The sequence below is a fragment of the Protopterus annectens genome, chromosome 3.part0 (assembly GCF_019279795.1).
Source record: "Protopterus annectens isolate FY-2018-M chromosome 3.part0, PAN1.0, whole genome shotgun sequence".
In the NCBI taxonomy this organism is placed as follows: Eukaryota; Metazoa; Chordata; order Ceratodontiformes; family Protopteridae; genus Protopterus; species Protopterus annectens.
In genome coordinates this window covers 460,626,506-460,653,169 of record NC_056731.1, presented here as the reverse complement: position 1 = coordinate 460,653,169, position 26,664 = coordinate 460,626,506, and the positions used below count along the sequence as shown (strand labels likewise).

At 43.4% G+C, this 26,664-nt stretch overlaps 1 protein-coding gene across 1 annotated transcript in view; it reads left to right on the top strand.

The window, feature by feature from the left end:
• Positions 1 to 26,664, top strand: part of MARCHF6 (membrane associated ring-CH-type finger 6) — a 2,699,933-nt gene that overhangs the window by 91,121 nt on the left and 2,582,148 nt on the right. The window contains exon 2 of the mRNA XM_044064887.1: positions 7,195 to 7,294. Within this exon, the coding sequence (XP_043920822.1) occupies positions 7,195 to 7,294 (100 nt within the window). The remainder of the gene's footprint in view (positions 1 to 7,194; positions 7,295 to 26,664) is intronic.

Below are 26,664 nucleotides of genomic sequence, written 5' to 3'. Positions count from 1 at the left end.
AGGCTAGGCTTATAATTGCCCCAGGGCAGATAGCCTAGTATGAACCTATGTATTAGTGGTATTACCAAGTACAAGAGAATTGTCTACAAAAGTCGGAGTGTTACTTGGCCTGCATTAGAAGTTTTGGAACCTCTAATGGTTCTATATGTCATTTAAGCGAGTTCTTTAATTTCAGTACTGGCATTTTCCTCATAAGAGTGCCAAGAATTCCTGCTTGAAATGTGAACTTTTGTTGAAATAAACTTTTCCTTTACATGCAGCAGAAATATTCATGTGGAACTTTTTTTATGCATTTTGTGGTGGTGGATGTTAATGCAGCTAGAAGGATTTCAGAATTTGTGCACTTCCTTGCAGACTGTCTTAAATGAACATTCATAATGAAAAAAGGAATTGTAGAAGTAATAGGGTGATCGCTCATTTTGAGAGTCATGTCATTCAAGATTAATTTGTACAGAATTGTTTCAGAGATGTATCTGAATCAGTACATTCTGTTATGGTTTTTTTTTGTTTTTTTTTTTCTTTTTTTAATCCAAACTACTAGTATGGAGGGGGGCATATTTTGCTTTTAGATGCGCAAAACAACACTCTAACTGAAGGATTCACAGGTTCAGAAAAAAGTGATGATTTTTTTTTTTTTTTTTTTTTTTTTTCTTCCAAAGAAAAAAGTCTGCCTGTCAGTAAATGTAATTGCCTGATCAACTGACCCAATGGATTTCCTTCTGCACGAACATCAACATACTTCTGAAGTGTTTCTGCCCAAGACACTTTGAAAACTGCGAGATGAACTGTAGTCCTCGTGCAAGTTGAAAGTACAGCCCAGAGATAGGGACAGGATTTGATTCAACCTGTGTTGTAGATGACGTTGTGAATACTTCTGTCATCTGCCTCTAGATACTGTTTTTGAATCACTTTGTGTTATAACTTATTGTTAGTGACCTGCCCAAAACAAGATGATAATAGTGGTATGATACTTAATGTAGTAGTAGATATTCGAGAAGGGGCCATTGGAGCAGTTTACTTCTCCTCCCTTGTTTTCAGAGGGATTCATCTTCAGTTTACATATGATGTTCATCGTGTATACAGCTGCAGTCATTACAGATGGGTTATCCTGCCGTCAGGCGGGTCCTCGGTTGGCCGAATTCCAAAGTCTAGGTCCGGCGTCGGTTGTCGTCGCTTCTTCCCTGACGTCAGTGCGGCAGGGGTATAAAAGAGGCAGCCGACGCCATTTTCTTCCGTCTTTCTTGCCGCGCGGTGCCCGAAGCAGAAGCAGTTCGCAAGTGCCGGTCGGCCAGCTCCTGAGATTTACGAAAGTATTTCAGCCGAAGTAGTCTTAAAAACTAAGTACCCCGTTGGGGAAACTTTTCTTGCCTCAGACCGATGTCAGACCAAGTTAATAATTGTATTTCTTGTGGGAAGCAAATACCGCATAAGGATTTTCACTCTTTCTGTATACCTTGCTTAGGACCAGACCACGACGTCTCAGCTTGCCGTTTTTGTGCTAGGTTCAACAAGCGCACTATTAAGCACCGGGCGGAGTTTGCCTTTCATTATTTTGGCAAAAAATTTAATTATCATGTCAGATACACAGACACCAGTTTTAAGCAAAAGACGCAGAGACAAGAACCGACATCCGAGGTCTGCACCGAGTACAGAGACCACGCTTAGGCCGACTACCGGTTCTCCGGTTTTCAGCGAGGCGCCTACGCAGCCCCTGACTACCGATGAAACTATTTTACCGGTGACTTCAGTACCCGAGGTCGCAGGCTCCTCGGTCTCCATTCCCACTGCAGATACCGACGCCACTGTTGGCGGGGTAGCTGAAAATTTTGGGAGGCCTGCCATTTCCGAAGGCGTCTTCAGGCCTTCCACCTTCTCTATTAAATCCTTCACTAAATCTAAAGCTGCCATGAAAACTAAAAAAACAGGGTCCTCTGACCTCCTCGCAAGGCCCCATGCCTAAAAAGCAGATGCTTAAAATGGTTGAGGATTTGATCACTCTCATCAGAGGTTCTCAACCCCCCTCTGACAAAAGACCCAGATTGGAGGAAGACTACCCTTCCTCAGACCAGGCTTCTATTACCTTAGACCATTCTGAGGGCCAGGATTATGCCTATTCCCCTTTTGAAGACTCTGATGCTGAGGAGTCTATTCCCTTGGGTCCCCCCCCCCTTGAGGACTACTCTTTTGGGGAAACCCTGCATACATTGAGGGAGCACTTCCACTGGGAAGGCCAAGATTACTCAGATTTCGAGAAAAGGCTCAGGGAATTTCTACTGCTCCCCCAGCATAGGCCCCTGGCTATCCCTCCTGTTTTAGATATTTTGGATGATGTGTACGCAGAAGCCAGTCTTAATCCAGATTCTTTACCTCCAGCCCCTGTTAAACCAGACCGGTATTACCGGGTTCCTGATTCTCACCAGTTCTTTTATAAAAGCCATACTGCTGACCCAGAAACAATTTCACAGGGTCCCAAGGGAATAAAGGCCTCTACTGCTAAAAACACTTTACCTTCAGAGAGAGAGAGAGAGATTCCAGAGCATTAGAAATGTGGGGGGAAAAAGGAGTATACATCTGCCACTTTAACCATGAGGGCATTAAACTGTCAATTTCATATGTTAAAGTACCAACAGTTTTTGTTATCTCAGCTGAAAAGCAAAATGACACAAACAGAACCAGATTTGAAAGAGTTGCAGGATTTGTTGCATGGAGCAGAGCAAGTGGGTAAACATACCTTGCAGTGTGGTTTTGATGCTTTAGAGGCCTCATGTAGAGCCGCTGTCACGGGTCTGTTATACGTAGACATGCTTGGCTCAAATAGCAAACCTTACCAGATCATGTCAAACCAAAGTTATTAGATGCTCCACTTAAAAAAGATGCATTGTTTGGTGTTAAATCTGAGGAGGTAAAGAAAATGGAGGAAAAAGCGAAATCTATGCAAACAGTGAAAGATTTCTTGCAGGTGCAAGCTCCACGCTTCAGCAGAAACTGGACTTCAAAAAAATTGGTCCTTTCCAGCCACAGACAGACCTCAAAGGGGCAGATACAGACGCCCAAGGGGTAGAGGACAACCTCAAGGATCTTACAGAGCTAGACAGTGGCAAGCACCAACCACAAGAGGTGGAGAAGATAGATCACAGTCCTTTAGAAAACAGACGCAATGACTTCCCCCTATGCCTGCCAAACAAAGCTATAATGGCAGCACCTTTGGGCGGAAAACTGGCATTATTTTCAAAAAACTGGCACATTGTTACAAAAGACAAATGGATTCTGGACATTATAGACAGAGGTTACAGGTTCCACTTTCACACCCTTCCAAAAATGAGAGGCTTGCCAAATTTGCCACAAAATCAAAGGGCAGAGGCACAAAGACAAATTTCGGCTCTCATGGATATGAAAGCGATTCAAGAGGTACCTGCAAAAGAACAAGGTCAAGGTTTTTATTCCAGACTATTCCTGGTACCAAGGAAGGACAAAGATTGGAGACCCATCTTAGACCTATCCATCCTAAACACATATCTACAGGTGCCAAAATTCAAGATGCTCACATTACAGCAGCTTCTTCCCATGCTGGGCAAGGAGTCTTGGCTGGTAACATTGGACCTCAAGGAGACATACCTGCATGTCCCTATCAGACAAGATTGCAGAAGATACCTCAGATTTCTTGCAGGTTCAACCCATTACCAGTTCTCTGCATTGCCCTTTGGCTTATCTACTGCGCCCAGAGTGTTTACAAAATGCCTGGCATCAGTAATTTCCTTCTGCAGACAACAAGGAATACAAATCTACCCATATCTGGACGACTGCCTGATCCAAGCGGACAGCAAGGACAGTCTATTGCAGCATCTGGCGTTTGTAATAAAACTGTTAAACTACCTGGGATACACAGTGAACAAAAAGAAATCAAAACTAATACCCTCTCAACAGATCATTTTCCTAGGTGCCAGCTTAAATACAACCACCCAGATGGCCTACCTCATTCCAGACAAACAAGGGCAACTGTCTCAATACTTCAACAAAATGGCAACTTTCACCAGACTAACTGCAAGGAAAGTCCTGCAGGCTCTGGTATTCATGGCATCTTGCATCCTACTAATACCATGTGCAAAGCTGCATATGTGGAAACTACAATGGTACCTAAAAAACTTATGGTCTCAACACAGCCACAGCTTGGAAACAATTATACCACTCATTCCATGCCTTCAAAAGGAATTTTTGTGGTGGGCTCAAGCATGCCAAAGAAATACAGGTCTCCCTTTCTGTTTACCTCAAGCAACTCAAATCATCGCAACGGACGCCTCAGACTACACCTGGGGAGCACACATGGCAGATGAGTGCATTCAGGGAAAATGGTCCCAAAAAGAGAAGCACCTACACATCAACCAAAAGGAGATGCTAGCCGTGCAAAATGCTCTTATGACCTTCAAAGACCTACTGCATCCAGGCCAGCTATTGATAAGGACAGACAACACCTCAGTAATGTGGTACATAAACATGGGGGAACTCATTCATACCCCCTGTGCAGGCAAGCCATGACCCTATGGAACACAGCACTGGAATTACAAATTCAGCTACAGGCACAATTCCTGCCAGGGAAGGAAAACACACTGGCAGACAACTTGAGCAGAAATATGACAGACCCACACGAATGGAAGTTGCATCCTCAAGTCTTCTCAAAGATAACACAGGCATGGGGACAGCCAGACATAGATCTATTTGCTACCCACAGAAATTACCACTTGAAAAAATTTTGTTCAAGGACCTATCATCCACAGGCCTGGAAAGTGGACGCACTCTTTCAATTGGGCAACATTGACAGTTTATGCCTTCCTGCCTCTTCCTCTACTGACCAAAGTTCTATTAAAAGCCAGAGCAGAGAGGCCACAAATGATTCTCATTGCTCCAGACTGGCCACGACAGCACTGGAATCCCCTCCTAAAGAGCCTGACACACTCACCACCATGGATCCTACCTCTAGTCCCTCTTCTGTTGTCCCAGCACAACTACAAAATCCTTCACAGCCAGCTCAAAACCCTAAATCTAGCTGCATGGAGAATACCTTAATTTCCCAACAGACTCTCCTCTCCAAGGAGGTGCAGGATGTCATCTTGGAGGCCAGAAGACCCTCTACTAGAAAAGCCTACTCCACCAAATGGAAACTATTTTGTTCCTGGAATCAAGAAAAGGGCCAGAATCCTTGGGTAATAAATATACCTCAAATTTTACAGTACCTAGCTGAGATGTTAAACCGTGGCCTTTCCTTCTCCTCCATCAAGATCCACGCTTCAGCCATTTTTGTACAATACAATACAGATCCTCCTTTATTCTCACATCCTCTATTAAGGCAGTTCCTCAGAGGGGCAAAAAATATAAAACCCCCACGGAAACCACCAATCCCAGCTTGGGACCTCAACTTCGTATTGCAAAAGCTGACCCTGCCTCCCTTTGAGCCAGCTTCTTCAACAGAGCTACAATACTTGTCGTGGAAAACAGCCTTCCTTCTGGCTATTACCTCAGCATGCAGGGTTTCGGAGCTACAGGCCCTCATGGCTCTGCAACCATTCATCATTTTCCATCAGGACATGGTTTCCTTACGAACCAACCCTACCTTCATGCCAAAGGTAGTATCCAGTGTAGCTTTGAATCAGACTATTCATTTACCTACCTTTTATCCAAATCCACAGAACAAAGGAGAGAGGCTACTACACTCCTTGGACATTCACAGGCAACTTCGTTATTACTTGGACAGAACAAAGCCATTCAGGAAATCTGAGCAGCTCTTTGTGTCCTATGCTACAGGTGCTCAAGGAAAGGCTATTTCCAAACATCCAATTTCAAAATGGATAGCCCACTGCATACGCTTTTGTTACTCATTTCATGGAAAATCTGTGCCTGTATACATCAGATCCCACTCCACCAGGGCTACAGCTACCTCTGCAGCTTTCCTCAGGGGGGGTCCCTACCAAGGACATTTTGGAAGCAGCTACTTGGAGTTCAGTGCACACTTTCTCCAAGCACTACCACCTTCCACTATACTCAAAATCTAGAGCGGGCTTTGCCACAACAGTCCTGCAGGGCATCCTCGCCCCGCCTAGTTCCACTTAGTGCCTACCACCCTTACTTAGCTTTGGGATTCTACCCATCTGTAATGACTGCAGCTGTATGCACGATGAACATAGTACAGTTTTGTACCTACCATAAATGTAGATGTTCAAGTGCTCCTACAGCTACAGTCCAGGTTACCCTCCCTCCATCCCCCTCTTAGGACAGGCCTTATGACAAACACCTTTATCATACAACCTATTTGGGGTATTCTTTTATGGTGTATTTGCTTGCAACTACTGTTTTTGATTTATCTACATTGCATGTTTGCATAATGCTATGTTTTGCCTTCCTTCTGGGAGCACCTGACATCTGGGGCAAGAAAAACTGAAGAAAATGGCGTCTGCTCCCTCTTGTATACCCCTGCCTCACTGACGTCAGGGAAGAAGCGACGACAACCAATGCCGGACCTAGACTTTGGAATTCGGCTGACCGAGGACCCGCCTGACGGCAGGATAACCCATCTGTAATGACTGCAGCTGTATGAGCACTCATCTACATTTATGGTAGGTACAATACTGTACTTTTTCTTCAGTTAGTGTTATATTGTGCAAAGGATCCAAGTCTGCAAGGGTTACTTTGCTCTGTTACTTAGATCTTGAAAGCTAGAAACAACCTTTTAGTTGTGCCTGATGCATAGTACTTCCAACCTCTCAACTAAGGTTATAGAGAGCACTGGTGCAAGACTGGCATTGGTTATCCTGGGGAAATGGGCTGAGATGGTAAATTGAGTTCCAGAAACAAAAACACAGAAGGTGAGTAAACTCAAAAGTTACAGATTACTGCTGTAGTAACCTCTTCTTGAACAGTGAAGGTAAATAAATATGTTATACTAGTGTACTTCTGATTTGTGTTTAAATATTTAGCCACACAAAGTGTTCAGCACTGTGTTTCCTTTCTGTATGTTCAACATACTGTTGTATCTGCTGTACATCACTGGATATTTGTGAGCTACTACTCTTATTATGCCTTTCTGGTATTGGGAAAGGCTAATATGAGTACAATTGTAATATGCTCCCTTTTTTGTACAAGTTCTAAGTAACTGTGTTCTAAAAATATTGGAGAATTTTTAATTTCTATTCTCTCTTGTGCCAGAAGACATCTGTCGAGTGTGTCGCTCTGAAGGAACTCAAGAAAAGCCTCTCTACCATCCATGTGTCTGCACTGGCAGTATAAAGTTCATCCATCAAGAATGGTATGGGAGTCTTGATAAAAATCCTGGTGGTGGTTTTAATAAGATGTCCAAGAAATGTGTTTCTTGAAATAATTTAAAGCTTGAATTTACTCTAGATATCTTTATGGACTATATGATTAGTAGCATTGTGATCAGACTAATTTTGTGTCTAATTTTTAACTGCAATTATGTTTGCAAAGTGGTGAGACTCTGGTCAGTATTCCTGCACTATTGGGTGGAGGAGGTCTGTTTTCTGATGGGTTGCATTGCGAAGATGATGGTAGCAAAGATTGTCACAGATCTAACTGGTTTCTTCCCATGCACATGGCTAGTGAGTTAATGAGCAGTCTTGTAAGCTGCTCACAAGTTAGTGTGCATTTGGTATTGTCCTGCAATTGTTTGGTTCTGTTACACTTGTTACTTGCTAGGCTAGGATAGAGCACTTCTGTGGCTCTGTAGAGGGTAAATAGGGTATCTGAAGAAAAATAATTTCTTAGAGCAGTAAGTTAGTGAATGCATTGCTTATGAATTGACAAGCATTGTTTTCTAATCCAAGGTATTCCATACTGCATTTTGCATATTTTTTCCTGTAGTAGGATTTTAGTAACTTGTATTTGTTTACCCTTTCATTCCCAGTGTGTGAGACCCTGAATTTAGCTATTTGGCTTTAGTATTGGTACTTTAGCCTCCTTTACTTTTTGTAGGATTGAACATGTCTCTAGCCGCTTTAGTAAATGTGCTAAGCACTGGCTACTACCATAGACAAGGTGGACAGTACAAGTGCTGAGAACACTGGATCTGTTGTCAGTTATCAATTTATTCATCGACTGTTGGGTTGCGATAAAACCCTCTGATCTGACTCTGCCGTTACTTTAGCTCGTTCATAGATTCTAAGCTAACTGGCCTTACGAGCTACTTTAAGCCTAGCCAATTATCCCTTGCAAGACTCAAACCCTGCACCTTGTGTTTGTAAGGCAAACACCTTAACCATTAGGCCACCCTCCCAACCCAAAAGTTCTCATGCTCCTCCCTTACCCATAATGCACCAACCCCTAACATCTCTCTGATTTTGTTTGCCACTTTTGTGATTAGATGTGGTTGCATCACCTTGCTGTCAAGGAAATGGTTATAACAATAAGTGTTTTCATTCTTCTGCATTTCTCTCTCTCTTGTTTTTATTACACTGTGTAGTCTTTTACCATTGTTGGTATTTGTTTATATTTCTTTACCATTTCTGGTGTAATTTGTTTTACCAGCATTGTTAGTGCTCTGCTTTTTCATGCTAATTTAAAAAAAAAAGAAAAAGTTCCTCTTTTTCCTCTTGTTAAACTAGTCTAATATGTTAAAAAAATAACTTTAAAAAAAAAAAAAAAAAAAAAAAAAAAGGCTCTTCTGGCTTTAAGAAGTGCCCAACAGTATGGACACTAGTTGCCTTTGTCAGATGCTCACTCAAGTGATTGGGCACCACCCATCATGTAGACTGTCCTAACTGTAAACTTTAATCTGCATGTTGTTGCGGACAGGAAAAATACCTTTTTTTTTTTTTATCAAAGGTTTAACCCCCCCGCCCCCACATTTTTCTCAGAGGCTGTTGCTGGGGTTCAACACCCCAAATCAAAATCAAAGGATCCTTCCACTAAGCCATCTAGACCTTCAGGATCCAAGGTAGCTTCATCCACATAACTGGCAAAGAAGAAACTTAAATTGTATCTGAAGGCTGCTACTGTACTATCGGCATCTGATCCAGCAACTGCTGCCTTGGATCCAAGCTCTTTAAATCCGAGACCTTTACCCAGAACCAGTACCTTTTCTTTTTATGTAACTCTAGCACTCCTATTTCTTGTCCCTACTTCCTCTCATTATTCCAGAAGTCTGACCGAAGCTAATGTGGACAGAATGATGAGATCATCTGTATCTGTGATGAGAGAGAATTTCTCCTGGCTCCTACTCCTGAGGTTCCAGAAGCCCTAGCTTGCATTCCTACACCACTCTCTGCTCCTTCTGCGATCTGTCCATCTGTTTCGGAGTACCTGGATCTGAATATGTTGGGGCTGTTTTGATTAGGTCCGAAGATATTTGATGATGTTCATCGTGCATACAGCTGCAGTAATCACATATGGGTTCTCTGACGTCAGGCGGTCCCTCGGTCGGCCGAATTCCAAAGTCTTGGTCCGGCGTCGGTTGTTGCCTTCTTCCCTGACGTCAGTGCGACAGGGGGTATATAAATCACAGCCGACGCCATATTCTCCAGTCTTTTTTGCCGCGCGGTGCCCGAAGCAGAAGCAGTTTGCAAGTGCCGGTCGGCCAGCTCCTGAATTTACAACAAAATCAGAAACCGAAGTCTTCATTAAAGCTAAGTACCCCGTTGGGGAAACTTTTCTTACCTCAGACCGATGTCAGACAAAGTTAACAATTGTATTTCTTGTGGGAAGCAAATACCGCATAAGGATTTCCATTCCCTCTGCATACCTTGTTTAGGCCCAGACCACGACGTCTTGGGCTGTCGCTTTTGTACTACCTTCAATAAATGCACTGTTAAGCGTCGGGCGGAGTTCGCCCAACATTATTTTGGTAAAGCCTTTGATTATAAAATGTTGTCGGATACTCCGACTAACATTTTGTCCAAAAAACGAAAGGACAAGGACTGACACCACCGACACCACGCCAAAACCGGCTACACGTGGTCTGGTTCTCAGCGAGACGCGTATGCAGTCCCTGACTACCGACTACACTTCCTTGGGGGTGTCTTCTGTACCAGAGACCGCTGGTACCTCGGCCCTTACTCAGACTACAACCACCGAATCCACAGTGAGTGTTGAGCCTCCTAATGTGGACAGGTCCACTTCCACCCAAGATGTATTTAGACCCTCTTCTTCCTTTTCCATTAAGGCCTTCACTAAGTCCAAATCAGCCATGCATCCCAAGAGGCCTGTTGCTCAGGGCCCATCCCCAGGCTCCATGCCTAAAAAGCAGATGCTTAAAATGGCTGAGGATTTAATTTCCTATATCAGGGGTTCCCAACCCCCTCCAGACAAGAGACCCAGAGTGGAGGAAGACTCTCCCTCTTCTGAACAGGGCTCCATTTTCTCAGAACATTCGGATGTGGAGGAACACTCGTACTCCCCTTATGAAGATTCTGATTCAGAACAGTCCATTCCTTCTGTATCTCCACCAGAGGATTTTTCTTTTGGGGAGACCTTGCACACCTTGAGGGAACACTTCCATTGGGAAGGCCAAGACTTTCCTGATTCCAAGAAAAGGCTTAGGGAATTTCTTTTGTTACCTCAACACAGGCCTCTAACTATACCTCCTGTCCTGGACATTCTTGATGATGTTTACTCGGAGGCTTGTGTTAACCCGGATTCCCTGCCTATTGTGCCAGTCAAGCCTGATAGGTACTACATTATATTACTATAGTACTACATTATATTACTACAGTATATATTAATCTATCTGTCTTGTTAAGTATTATATGTTCTTGAGGTGTTCTCTGCCCTATTGCTTGAATGATTTGTATCAAGAATGAAACGCTGATGTTACTAATGATTTCTGGTGCATTGTAACCTATTTTTGCTTTCAGTCCTTGCTCTATTTCACTCACTATCTCTCTCTTTACCTTATAATAGAGAGGTCAATTGATAAACTGAAGCAAAGTTTTTCCTGCCTACCAACCTCCTGGAATTTACGGAACTTCATCTACTGTGGTCATACCCTTCACCACCCAGTGAAACCTAGTTAATAAGATATTTTAAGTATGTCCTGTTTCCTTATTTGACAAGACTATATCTACTTTTGTATCTCTAGTTAAGCATCCGTCCTGAATTACCAGCAGCTAACAAATCCCCACCCCCCCATATATACCACTTTTTATTTTTTATACATATTTATTTCTCCATCATTTTCTGTTCGCCTGCACATCACAATTAATCCTCTTCTCCCCATCTGTGTCGAGCCCCCTGCTCTGGTGCCTGTCCTCTGCAATTACATAACTGGCCACAAGGTGGCACCCTTATCATTTCTTCTGCTGCTACTCCTCTTTTTTCCACTCATATGCTTATCTTTTGAGTCCCACATCCTTTCCCATTTGTCCTTTAACTGTAACTTCACCCAGATCTGATTTTTTAACCTACCCTCTCCTACCTTACCTTGTTACTTTAGACACCAGTATTTCTACATATTATATATCTACACATTAGCTAACTCACACTATCTCTCTAACCCACTGACTTACCTGTTAATTCTTCCCATTCACTGATTGTTTCCTGCTGTACTCCGCTCTCTGGTATCTTCCCGCTCCGTTCGCCCTTCGGGCTCACTCCGCTCCCCTACCCTCCCCCCAATTCCCACCCGCCCCCAGTGAGTCTACCTTTTTACCCTCTTAACCACTCCCCCTCTATTTTCCAACCAACCACTCACTTGCTACTAGCCACACCTTTCTCATATCTCCATATCCACTAGATATAGATCCTCCCCCTATTATCTCATCTCCTTCTCACAGGTAATAGCCCCTTTTTCCTCCTATCTCTACCTATACTTATTTTTACCTCTTCTTATGCCTAATCTATCCCAATATGTACTAGCATTCTCATTGCTGACTTCTTTTACCACAACCTACTTCCTTACCTTCTATGAACATCCCCTTCTCAACACTCTGTTCATCCCATCCAAAGGTGCTACTATATATCTTCCTGTCTCTCACATAAGCTTCTTTAATTCCACCTCCAACCCCTGCTACACCCAAGCTAAACACCATCGACTTACCCATATTAAATATTCTATTCTTAACAATCGAAAGTTACTTAACTATTACTATATCCAATATCACACTTTTACTCTATTCCACTCCCTAATAGATGGAGACATTCATCCTAACCCAGGCCCTAAGTTTCACTTATCCTATTCTAACCGTAAACAGTCTCATTCAATCCCCTGTTTATCAGCCCAATCCTCTAAATCACTCTTAATTGCCCATCTTAATATTCGTAGTATCTGCAACAAAATTACTCAAGTCCATGCTCTCCTAGAAGTTCACCATTTCGACATCCTATGTTTAACTGAAACATGGCTTAAACCAACAATACTAGATACGGAAATTATTCCCCCGGGTTACAATATCATTCGACAGGACCGCATTAAGAAAAAAGGTGGGGGGGTAGCAATACTTTATAAAGCAGGATTACAAATCAACAAAATAAACCATAAATTACAATCTGATAACAATGCAGAAATAATTATTTCAAAACTACAACTAAACAACCAGAAATCAGTTAACATCATTTGCACTTATCTCCCACCAGGTAACAATCAAAATAACTTAGAAGACCTACTAAGTTGTCTTTCCCTCAATTACCCACAAGAAACCTTACTACTAGGAGACGTTAACACTGATTGGAACTTATGCAATAATGCCAATCAATCCTCTCTGATCAATTTGCATGGTTTTACACAACTCATTAATTTTGGAACTAGAATCAACAAATCTAATAACAAAGAAAGTATCCTGGACTGGATACTAACAAATCGTCCACAGGATAATTATACAACAGGAACCCTACCTGATGACCTTAACGACCACTCTCTAATATACATAATTAGACATAAAACAAATGTTAATATTTCCCCCCCAGTTAGAACTGCACGCAGTAAAAAACACTTTGACCAGGAACTGTTCCTAAACGAACTTAAAGACTGTAACTGGGAACCTCTCAAGTCCCTTCCAATAAATGAAGCAGTATCCTATTTTAATAATACCTTCCTTACAATCCTTGACCATCATGCCCCTATGCGTAACATCAGAGTGAGAAATAAACCAGCAGTATGGCTCACAAGCCAGACTAAAAAACTTATCCTATCCAGGAATAAATCCTGGGCAAAATGGCGCACCTCGAAACACATAACTGATCATCAACATTTCAGGCAACAAAGAAACATAACAAAAAAAGCTATCCTACAGGACAAAAAGAACTTCTACATCCAACTACAAAAATCTTCCCTTCAACAACCTCAGAAGTTCTGGACTTCTATTAACAGGCTCATATCCCCAGGTAAACATCCTCTTGGCTCCAACACTAATGACCCTACACAAACAGCAAATGCTTTTAATACTTTCTTTACTTCAGCTGTACAAAATTTAGCTAATCAACAAAATCCAGATACTGCCAACTTGCCCGCTACCAACCCCACACCCCCTCCATTCCACCTAGAACCAATATCCACTTCCTTACTTCAAAAACTTAAACTTTCTACCCCCTCAGCTGACAATTTACCAGGGGAATACCTCCAACTAGGTGCCACAGCTATTGCCAACCCCATCTCTATACTTATTAATAGAACAATTAAAGAAAGTACTATTCCATCTATCTTGAAAATCTCACATATTATTCCTGTTCACAAAGGAGGAGATTCTGCTGATTACTCAAACTACCGTCCCATAGCTCTACTATCTCAACTGGCCAAAATTATGGAAAAATGTATCCATAAACAATTAATTTCCCACCTTATCCACCATAATTTCTTATCCAACTGTCAGCATGGCTTTCGTCCTTTCCACAGTATTACCACTGCCCTTCTTTCCTTTACCAACTGTATCAACAAAAATCGCAACAATAATACCGTGTCGTCAGCACTCTTTTTGTAGACCTTTCTAAGTCCTTCGACATGGTCAACCATAAACTTCTACTTCACCTTCTAAAGTCCCTATCTCTTGATAATTCTGCTCTGAACTGGTTTACATCCTACCTTGATAACCGAAAACAAGCTGTACTCTGGCAGAATAATCTTTCTGAACTTCTTCCTACATCCCTAGAAGTCCCACAGGGCTCTATCTTAGGTCCACTACTATTCTCCATTTTTATCAATGATCTACATCTCTCTGTTCCCTTCTCCACCTGCATACAATATGCTGACGACTCCACAATCATTTGTTCAGCGTCTTCCCAAACTGAACTTCTTTCTCTCACGCAAAAATCATTCACCACTATAGAAAAATGGTTCCTAAACCATTGTCTTCTCCTCAACCCAAAAAAAACAAACTATTATTCTTTACACCCTCACACATCTCCCCCTCTTCAGTTTACCTTGAAATCTAATAATGGTACCATTATATCTCCTGAGACTACCACCAAACTCCTTGGTATCACAATAGATAACCAACTAAAATTCAACACTCACATACACACTACAATACAATCTACTAACAAAAAACTAGGATCCCTGTAAAGAATCAAACAATTTCTTACTCCACTAGCCAGAACTACAATTGCAAGAACTCACTTAATCTCTACCCTATTATATGCCTCCCCCATTTACACCAACTTGTCTCAAAACAATCTTAAGAAACTAGCCAAATCATATAATAACATTGCCAGGTTTGCCACTAACTCACCATATATGACACATCACTGTCAGAACCTTAAACAACTAGGTTGGCTAGAGTTACCTCACCTTTTACAATTCAACCAACTTATTATTGCCCATAAAGTCCTTCATCAACCCAATAACACCCCAATTCTCTCCACACTCATAACACCATATTCTAACCTAAAAAAGTTACGCTCTACTAATAAAATGCAGATGCAAACGTCTTTCTCTTATAACTGCAGGAGACTCTCTCTTTTCTAACTTTGTTGGGAAAATATGGAACCACTTACCTACTGACCTTACAGCTATTACATCTCTCCCTCTATTCAAATCTAACCTTAAACATTTCCTCTCCAACCACTGGTTATGTTCTTGTAATAACCCTGACTAATCTCTCCTCTCTTGCTGTTCCTAAGTACTACCCTGTTTTCCTTCTAAATTTCAATTTAAAACTTATTTCTTAGAACTGCTTTACTCACTGTCCTTTTTACTCTTTAGCTTCACAACCTAACCCACCTACCTAACTATCCTTTCAAGTCTTGTCTTATCCTGAAGATGTCTCTACTATCCTTAATTTCCCTACCTCTTCTCTAGTATTTTCCTTCTTATCATTTGAATATAATTAAGTCCCATTATGCTATGTACCAATCTTATTTTTCCTAATGTATTGTGATACATTATTGTACTGTTGATCTAATTAACTTGTGATATTAAATGTTTTGTGTACTTGGAGCTTTTCTCCTCGGGCCTCCACTGAAAAAGGACATGTATCCAGTTGGACTAGCCCGGTCAACAAATGTAAAATAAAATAAAGAAAATACAGAGTCCCTAACTCTCACCAATTTCTTTTCAAAAGCCATAATGCTGACCCTGAAACCATTTCTCAAGGCCCCAAGGGAATGAAGGCCTCTACTGCCAAGAATCCACTACCTTCCGAGAGAGAATCTAGATCCTTAGAAAGGTGGGGGGAAAAGGTATACACCTCAGCCACCCTAGCCATGAGGGCCTTAAATTGTCAGTTCCATATGCTTAAATACCAACAGTTTCTGCTATCACAATTAAGAAACAAAATGTCTCAACCTGAACAACCAGATTTGAAGGAATTGCAGGATATGATGCATAGTGCAGAACAAGTGGGTAAACGCACCTTACAATGTGGTTATGATGCCTTAGAGGCCTCAAGTAGAGCTGCTGCTACAGGAGCAGTCATTCGTAGACATGCCTGGCTTAGGGAACAAAACTTGCCTGATCATGTTAAAGCTAAACTACTAGATGCTCCTTTACAAAAGGATGTGTTATTTGGTACAAATGCTGAGGAGATGCTATGGAAAATGGAAGAAAAAGCTAAATCTATGCAAACTGTCAAGGCTTTTCTACAGGTACAGCCACCTTGTTTTAGCAGAAATTGGCCTTCTAAAAATTGGTCCTTTCCAGCCACGGACAAGCCCCAGAGAGGTAGATGCAGGTGCTCAAGGGGCAGAGGGCAATCTCAAGGGTCATATAGAGGTAGACAATGGCAAACTAAAGCACCAAGAGGTGGCGAAGACAGTGCACAACAATACAGAAAGCAAACCCAATGACTTCCTCCTTTTCATGCCAAGCAAATCTCAGCTGGCAGCTCCCTTGGGTGGAAAGCTGGCATTATTTTCAGGAAATTGGCACATTATCACAACAGACAAATGGATCCTGGACATAATAAACAGAGGTTACAGATTTCATTTTCACACTCTTCCAAAAATGTGAGGCATGCCAAACCTGCCACACAATCAAAGGGCAGAGGCACAAATACAAATTACAAAACTCATGGACATGAAAGCCATTCAAGAGGTTCCTACTCACGAACAAGGTCAAGGTTTTTATTCCAGACTTTTCCTGGTACCAAGAAAAGGAACCCACTGGAGACCCATTTTGGGCTTATCCATCCTAAATACATTTCTACTCGTACCAAAATTCAAGATGCTCACATTACAGCAACTTCTTCCCATGCTGGGCAAGGAGTTTTGGCTGGTAACATTGGACCTCAAGGAGGCATACCTGCATGTCCCAATCAGACAAAGCTGCAGAAGATACCTCCGATTTCTTGCAGGTTCAATCCACTATCAATTCTCTGCATTGCCCTTTGGCTTATCTACTGCGCCCAGAGTATTCACGAAATGCCTGGCCTGGCATCAGTAATTGCCTACTGCAGACTTCAAGGGATACAAATTTACCCTTATTTGGACGACTGCCTGATCCAAGCGGACAGCAAGCACACTCTTCTGGAACATCTGGCTTATGCAACACGGTTACTGAATTCTCTGGGATACACAATCAACAAAGAGAAATCCAGGCTAACACCATCTCAGAAAATAACTTTCCTGAGTGTCAACTTGGACACACACACCCAGATGGCCTATCTTACACCAGAAAAACAAGGGCAACTAACTCAGTACTTCAAAACACTAGCAAATTGTACCAGGCTTACTGCAAGGAAAATCCTGCAGGCTCTGGGCTTCATGGCATCTTGCATTCTTTTAATCCCATGTGCAAAGTTGCATATGAGAAAACTTCAATGGTAAAACAAGCCAAAAGAGGGAGAAGCTGAGAAACGACAAAACAAATAATCCAAGCACAGCTTCGGGGATGTTGCCAATAGATATCCAAGAACCAAGTGGCAAAAGTACTGAGATGCAAAGAAGTTGCATCTTGCAACGAAAACGTGTTGTACCTGTTGGATTTACCAGCGTTAATAAAGGAAGTTTTATTCAGTACTTTTGCCACTTGGTTCTTTGATATCTATTGGCAACATCCCCGAAGCTGTGCTTGGAAAACTTCAATGGTACCTAAAAAAAAACTATGGTCTCAACACAGCCACAATTTGGAAACAATAATACCAATAATTCCATGTTTGCAAAAGGAATTTCTATGGTGGGCCCAAGCATGTCAAACAAATACAGGTCTCCCATTCTGCAAGCCTCAAGCAAATCATCACAACAGCCACCTCAGATTATGCCTGGGGGGGCGCACATGACAGGCAGGTGCATTCAGGGTAAATGGTCACAAAAGGAAAAGCACCTTCACATCAAGCAAAAAGAAATGCTAGCAGTAATAAATGCAATTACAGCATTCAAGGATCTCCTGCACCCAGGACATTTATTGATAAGAACAGACAACACCACAGTAATGTGGTACATAAACAAACGAGGAGGAACACATTCATATCCCCTGTGCAGACTAGCCATGACACTTTGGAACTTGGCTCTGGAATGGCAAATCGAACTTCAAGCACAGTACTTGCCAGGTTTGGATAACACGCTGGCAGACAATCTAAGCAGAAACATGACAGATCCACACGAATGGAAGCTACATCCACAGGTGTTTACAAAGATAATCCAAGCATGGGGAAGGCCAGACATAGATCTCTTCGCCTCCCACAGGAACCATCAACTGGAAAAGTATTGCTCAAGGACCTTTCATCCAAAGGCCTGGAGGGTGGACGCCCTTTCATTCAGTTGGACAGCATGGACAGTTTACACTTTCCCACCTCTGCCTCTTCTACCAAAGGTGCTCCTGAAAGCAAGAGCAGACAGACCGAAGATGATACTGATTGCTCCAGACTGGCCAAGACAGCACTGGTACCCACTCCTAAGGATCCTAACACATACTCCTCCCTGGCCTCTACCTCTAATGCCTCTTCTGCTGACTCAACACAGCTACAAAACTCTTCAGTCAGCTGAAAACACTCAATCTTGCTGCATGGAAAATTCCTTAACACCTCAGCAGACCCTACTCTCCAAAGAGGTGCAGGATGTCATTTTGGAGGCCAGAAGGCCATTTACTCTGAAGACTTGCTCAGCAAAATGGAAACGGTTTTGCTCTTGGAATGAGAAAAAAAGGCCAGGATCCTAGAAAACTGAATTTGCCTCAGGTATTACAGTATCTAGCTGAGCTGCTGAACAGTGGACTTTCATTTTCCTTCATAAAAATCCATGCCTCAGCCATTTCTGCAGAATTCAACACTGATCCACCGTTATTCTCTCACCCACTTTTAAGGCAATTCCTCAGAGGGGCTAAGAATATAAGACCACCAAGGAAACAACCAGTGCCAGCCTGGGATCTTAATTACATTCTAGAAAAATTAACATTGACTCCCTTTGAACCAGCTGCCTCAACAGATTTACAATACTTGTCCTGGAAAACAGCTTTCCTTCTGGCCATTACCTCAGCTCGTAGGGTTTCGGAACTTCAAGCCCTCATGGCTGTGCAGCCCTTTCTTATCTTCCATCAGGACAGGGTTTCCCTTCGAGCCATCCCATCATTTATGCCTAAAGTGGTATCCAGGGTAGCTTTACATCAAGCCATACACTTACCTACCTTTTACCCCAATCCTCAAAACAAAGGGGAAAGGCTGCTACATTCCTTAGACATCCATAGACAGCTACGTTACTACTTGGACAGAACAAAGTCTTTCAGGAAATCACAACAACTCTTTGTGTCTTATGCTGTAGGAGCTCAAGGGAAGCCTGTTACCAAACAGACAATCTCTAAATGGATAGGCCACTGCATACGATTTTGCTACTCCTATCATGGGAAATCTGTCCTTGTAGGCATCAGACCACACTCCACCAGGGCCACAGCTACCTCTACAGCCTTCCTCAGAGGAGTTCCTACCAAAAATATCTTGGAGGCAGCCACTTGGAGTTCTGTACATACCTTCACAAAACACTACCACCTGCCTTTATATTCCAAAACTAGAGCAGGCTTTGCTACTGCTGTATTGCAGGGCATTCTGGCTCATCCCAGTTCTACCTAGTGCCTACCACCCTGTGCGTAGCTTTGGGATTCTACCCATCTGTGATTACTGCAGCTGTATGCACGATGAACATAGTACAGTTTTGTACCTACCATAAATGTAGATGTTCGAGTGCTAATACAGCTGCAGTACAGGTTTCCCTCCCTCCTTCCCCTCTAGGTACAGGACTAGTGGCTAACACCTCCTCATACAACCTATTTTGGGGCAAGAAAGACTGGAGAATATGGCGTCGGCTGTGATTTATATACCCCTGTCGCACTGACGTCAGGGAAGTAGGTGACAACAACCGACGCCGGACCAAGACTTTGGTATTAGGCCGCCCGAGGGACCGCCTGACGGCAGAGAACCCATATGTGATTACTGCAACTGTATTAGCACTCGAACATCTACATTAATGGTAGGTACAAAACTGTACTATCTTAGTGTTTCACTGTTGCAGTCATCACATTTGGGTTATCTGCCTGCAGGTAGCCCTCAGCTGCCCTGAATACCAGAGTCTTAGGATTCCTGCGTCAGATGCTGTCTCTACTTCCATGACGTCAGGGGTATAAAAACATGCAGCCAACACCATTACATCAGTCTTTCTTCCCGTGCAGTGCCCAAAGCAGAAGCAGTTCGCAACTGCCGATTGGTCGACTCCTGAAATTTTCATTTGAGTTTCAGAACCGAAGTCTTCAAAAAAAAAAAAAAAAAAAAAAGTACCCTGTTGGGGATCTTTGCTCCAACCGATGTCAGTAAAAGTTAACACTTGTCTTACCTGTAAAAAGCAAATACGTCAAAGGTTTTCATTCATACTGCATTCCTTGCTTAGGCCCAGGCCACGACGTCCCTCGCTGTCAGTTTTGTGCCTTGTTCAACCCCTGAACTCTTCGTCGGGCTATCTTTGCAGCTAATTATTTTGGTACTCTGTATCAGTACTCTGAAATGGCTTCGTTAAGCCATCCGACTACCGATATTCCGAAAAAAGTAAGGATAAAGACAGACCGCATAAGTCCAAAACTGCCAACGACGCTTCTGTTAAGCTAGTCACCAGTCCTCAATGAGGTTCTTTCACAGCCCTTGATACCCGCTACTTCACATTCACAGGCATCTACTGAGACCCATTCGGAGTCTGGTATGCTGCGAGATGCTTTGACTATGGATGTCTCTACCTTGAATGGGTCCGGAGCCGCTGTGCAGGCACCGGCTTCTGAGGGTGTATTCAGGCTTACAGACTTGCTTTTTAAACAGACTCCATCTTCTTCATTCAGGCATAAAACTTGCACCACACCTAGAAAACAGACGTCCAACAGCATGCTCAGGCCCATATGCGTAAAAAAACAAATGCTTAGAATGGCTGACCTTATCTTAATTGGGAGAAGCCAGCCTTTCCCCTTTAACAGATCTAGAACTGGTTTTCCTTCTGATTCTTCTAATCAGGAATCTAATATTTCTGTTCCCTCTGATTACCAAGATTTGCCGTTATCTGCCTGAGGATTCTGATGCTGAGGATTCCATTCCCTTTGCTTCCCCTCCAGAAGATTTTTCTTTTGGTGAAACCTTGCACACTCTTAGGGAGCATTTCCGCTGGGAAAGCCAGGATTACTCTGACTCCAAAAAGAGGCTTGGGGAATTCTTACTCCTTCCTCAACACAGGCCTTGTAGCTATCCCTCCTGTTCTGGACATTGTAGATGATGCTTTTTTTGGAATCTAGCCTTTCCCCAGACTTTACCTCCAGCTCCAGAAAACCCGACTGGTATTAGAGTACCTGACACGCAAGTTCCTCTTCAAGAGTCCTACTACGGATCCAGAGACCATTTCCCAAGGACCAAAAGGCATTAAGGCTACTTCTGACAAAAAGCCTACCCCTTCTGATAGAGATTCTGGAGACTTGGATGGATTGGGCAAGAAGGTATACACTTCTGCTACTTTGGCCATTAGGTCTTTAAATTGCCAGTTTCGTATGTTTAAAGTACCAGCAGCATGTTCTTGGACTACTTCAACAGAAAATTATGTTGATTTCTGACTGTGCTGAATACACACAATTACAGGATTTAGTGAATTCTGCAGAACAAGTTGGTAAACATACTTTGCAATGCGGTTTTGATGTTTAAAAAAAAAAGTCTTGTTGGGCTGCTGTCACTGGGTCTGTACTTAGAAGGTTTGCTTGGCTTAAGGAGCAAAACTTGCCAGATTATGTTAAAGCTAAATTACTGGATGCTCCTTTAAACCAAGACTGCCCGTTTGGCAACGGAGCAGAAGTCCTAAAAAGGATGGAGGAAAAAGCTCCATCTATGCAAACTGTTAAAGATTTCCTACAAGTACAGCCTCCCAGATTTTGCAGGCATTGGCCTTGAAAGAATTGGTCCTTTCCAGTCTTTTCCAGGCCTTCAGTCCAAACACAGGAACAGCAGACCACCTGGGTTACAGTCTCAGGCTGTGCACAGGCCTAAGAGTGGTGGGCTTCCACTTCCAAAGCAGACAGTAGTAAGCCACCCCCTACGGAAAAATGGCACAATGACTTAACCTTAACCCTTCCAAGCCCTGCTCAACTGCCTGCTCCCTTAGGAAGAAAGTTCGCCCTGCATGCAAAAAACTGGGAACTCCTTACCTAGGACAAATAGGTTTTGAATATAGCTTCCCAAGGATACAGATTCCTCTTCCACACCCTACCAACCCCAAACGGTTGGCCAGACCTGCCCCCAAATCGGTGGGTGGAGGCCCAACAGCAGGTTCTCTCTCTTATAAGTATCAGGGCTGTTCAACCTCTCCCAGCAGAACAAAGGGGACAAGGTTTTAATTCAAGACTTTTCCTGGTACCCCGAAAAGACAGCTCTTGGTGTCCTTTCCTAGACGTATCTATTCTAAACACCTTTCTGGTAATCCCAAAATTCAAAATACTTATATTTCAACAGCTTCTTCCTATGCTAGGCAGAAATGCCTGGTTGGCAACCTTAGACTTAAAGGAAGCTTACCTGCACATTCAAATAAGGGAATCTTGCAGGAATTAACTACGCTTCAGGGCAGGATCCATGCACTATCAGTTCTCTGCACTTCGCTTTGGCTTATCCACTGCGCCCAGGGTATTCACTAATTGTCTAGCACCAGCCATTGCATTTTGCAGGCAGAGAAATATTCAGATATACCCATAATTGGATGATTGTCTGATTCAGGCAGAAAGCCAGGACTTGCTATTACAACATTTGGCATTCGTAAAGAAACTTAGTACCTCACTGGGTACACCATAAACGAAAAGTAATCTCGCCTAGTACCCTGCCAACAGATTGTATTCCTTGGAGCAAGCTTGAACACTACTTCCCAGATGGCTTTCCTCACTCTGGAGAAACAAGTTTGAGAACCTACTTCAAACTATTGGCCACAAAGCCCCAGCTATCTGCAAGGACAATTCTGCAAGCCCTGGGGTTCATGGCCTCTTGCATTCTACTAATTCCATATGCAAGACTGCATATAAGGGAACTACAGTGGTATCTAAAAAGCCTTATGGTGTCAACATTCTCAGGACCTTGAATCTGATTCCCATCATTCCTTGTATAAACACAGAGTTCCTTTGGTGGGCAGAGGCCTGCTGCCACAACAAGGGGCTCCCTTTCACTCTACCTCCAGCCCTACTGTTATCTACCCTAACAGGTGCATCAGACTATGCATGGGGGGCTCACTTGGCAGGGCAGTGCATTCAGGGAAAATGGAACCCGAGACAGATGCACCTGCATATCAATCAAAAACCAGTCTTAACTGTACAGAATTCCCGGACAGCCTTCAAAGACCACATTCTTCCAAGACACCTATTGGTAAAGACAGACACCACAGTTATGTGGTACATAAGCAGGGGGGAATCCACTCATATCCTTTCTGCAGACTAGCCAGGGCTCTGTGGAACATGGCCTTGAGCTACCAAGTGCACCTACAAGCTCAGTTCCTGCCAGGCAAACTAAATTCACTGGCAGACGATTTGAGCAGAAATCTCATGGACCCACACGAATGGAAACGCGATCCAAAAACATTCAACCTCTTGAACAAATGGGGGACTCAAGAGGTAAACCTGTTTGCCTCCCCTCAGAACTACCAATTGGACAAATTCTGCACAAGGACTCCCCACAGTTAAGCTTGGAAAGTGAATGCCCTGTCCTTTACCTGGGAAAGCCTATTGGTTTATGCCTTTCCCTCTCTGCCTCTCCCTTTGAAGGTTCTGCTAAAGATCAAACAGGACAAGCGAAGGGCAATACTGATTGCACCAGACTGGCCACACCAGCACTGGTACCCCCTCTTGCACAACACTGCTAGAACCATGGCACCTGCCTCAGACCCCTTCCCTGCTGTCCCAGGAGGCGGGCCAGGTTCTGCACCCTCAGCTTCACACCCTGAAACTTGCAGCATGGCTAATTCCTTCAGCTCTCCAATAGCATTCCTCAGTAAGCAGGTGCTAGATGTCATTCTGGAAGCAAGGAGGGCTTAGTACTAGATAATCTTGTTCTAAATAGTGGAAAACATACTGTTCCTGGAGCTAGACTCGGGAGGATGGGCACAATGGTGCCCAGCTTACCTGATATTCTTCAGTACGTATCAGAAATGCTCCACAAGGGCCTATCCTTCTCGTCAATTAAAATTCATGCATCTGCCATTTCAGCACATTATAACACTGAGCCACCCCTCTTCTCTCACCCATTGCTAAAACAATTCCTTAGAGGGGCCAAAAATTTAAGACCCCCAGGAGAGCCTCCACTCCAGCCGGGGACCTTAACTTTTTATTGGAAAAGCCCCCCCCAGAGTCAGCTGCAACAGCAGAGTTGAAATTCCTTTCTTGGAAAAAAGCCTTCCTTCTAGCCATCACTTCACCAAGAAGAGTGTCTGAATTACAGGCCCTGAAGGCAGTGGAACCCTTCATTGTCTTCCATGCTGACAGGGTTTCCCTCAGGACCAATCCTTCCTTTATCCCTAAGGTGGTGTCTAGTGTGGCCCTAAATCAGTCCATTCATTTGCCTACTTTTTTCCCTAATCCACAAACAAAGGGGAACGAATACTGCACTCTGGACGTGCACAGACAAGTTAGATTTTATTTGGACAGGACTAAGCCTCTCAGAAAATCTGAACAGCTGCTAGTTGGCTTTGCTGCAGGGGCAGAGGGGAAGGCAATTTCAAAGCAAACCATTTCCAAATGGATAGGCCATTGCATTAATTTCTGCTACAAGCACTATGGAAAACCTACCCCACCGGGGATAAGATCATATTCCACCAGGGCTGCATCTACCTCTGCAGCCTTTCTCGGAGGAGTCCCTACCAGGGACATCCTAGGAGCTGCTACCTGGAACTCTGTACATACCTTCACCAAGCATTACCACATGCCTGTTTTCCTCTAACTCCAGGGCTGGTTTTGCCACTGCAGTCTTGCAGGGCTTAATAGCTGGCCCTAACGTTCTCTAACTTCCTCCTCCCTTCCTTAGGAATCAACCCAGATGTTATGACTGCAACAGTGAATACACTCTAACATCTACATTTATGGTATGTGTACACAACTGTACTTTCCTTTGTCTCTGAGGATGTTTTTGCCAGATAACTCTTGGAAATGTAGAGCAACAGTCGAATCTGAGGCATTAGTCAACCCTAAACTTGTCAGCCATCTTTGCCCCTTGGAGTCTCAGCACTGGCTAGCACAGCTCTGACATTTGCTTCTGGTGGAATGCTCTCTGGGCAGGCAGAGCCGATGGGATGGAAGGTTGGCTGCTTTCTCCCAGGGGTTTTCTACTTTTGAGGCAGTGGAGAAAGTTTTTCTCTGCTTGTCTTTAAGACAGACGCTGTCCCCACCTTGGATCTTCCTTCTGGATCCCAGTTGTCTCTACACCTTGAGCCATGTAATTCTGTGCCAGAGGGACAGCTGCCTCGAAGTCTGTAGGTTACCCAGCTGGGTTTTGTAGTCTCTTCCGACACCTCACCTGAGCAGCCCACTGAGGAAATCCCTAGGAAGAGGAAGTGCCGGAAGAGTTACTTGGCCAGCCCTCAGAAGACTGATCCTCTATCACCATTTGAAGATGTCTCATTCAGAGATATCCTTGATATCCTGAAACAGAGGTGTGGTTGGTCTTCCAGTAACACTTCTCCAGAGGAATCTGTGTTCCTGGAGGCCTTTAGGTTTGGCCAGTCTACCTCCTGGGTAACTCTGCCTACCAATGAGGTCATTGACGTGATCTTTAGGCAGGCATGGAAAAAGGAGCCTGACGGTCTAGCTAGTCAACAAAAGGTTGTATTGGATTCTCCCTTCACCTGTAGGAAGGGAATTTTGGAGCAAAGGAGTGCCCATAAGATGTTTTGGTTGTGGAGGTGGCCGCCAAGAAGCAACTTGCCGAACAGAGAGTCTAGGGCATTAGACAGATTTGGGAAGTGGGTGTATGCTTCAGTGATTATTTGACCTCGGGTCACTGAACCACTGGTGCACCCTGAGACTGCAAAGGGACTTCCTGATATAGGAACTGTCCAAATTCTCTTTCTGGGACCAATACTGCTAAGACTCAAACTTTTGTGGCCTCACAGTTCGCTATCTACAGTTTCTAATTTGTTTGAGGCTCCTCTCTCGTACAGCTGAAGGTACCTCAAGGGTAACGGGTTCAGGCATTTCCATCAGGAGACATGCCTGGATGTGCTTAAGTGATTTTGCTCAGTCTTTAAAGTCCTTGTTTATCAGTGTACCTTTTGACAGCAGTTTGTTAGGCACTGAGCTTAAGAACACACACTCCAGTTGTGTGAAAGATGTTAAGACCTTTTCTGCAGTGGGTGTACGGTTTAAACCCTTCAGAGATCCTTTTTCTAGGAATCAACAAGGTAGTTGAAAAAATGTGGTTCAGAAAGTCCCAGGGTTCTTTCAAAGATCCACATAGAGATGGTTATTCCAGGGGGAGAAGTAACTCTAATGGATGACGACAGCCACATGGCAGAGAGTCCTGCAGAACTAAGGTTCTAGAAATTCTTTCTCTGACAAAACCCTACAAGTGATCTTGAAAGGAGGCCCAGTTGTCCCTCTTTGAAGGTAGTCGTTCAGTTGTACCTTCACAAGAGAGCCTGGCTACACATCACAAAAGGTACATTTGTGCAGAGGATTATTTCCAGAGGTTATACAAGCTCCTTTTTTAATTCACCTCCATCTGTATGCAAATGTCCTGACCCTCCTCACTGTCAGAGGAAATCGGAAACAGAATTACAAAAGCTGCTAGAAAAGAGTCATCCATGAGGTCGCACCAAACCAGATAGAAT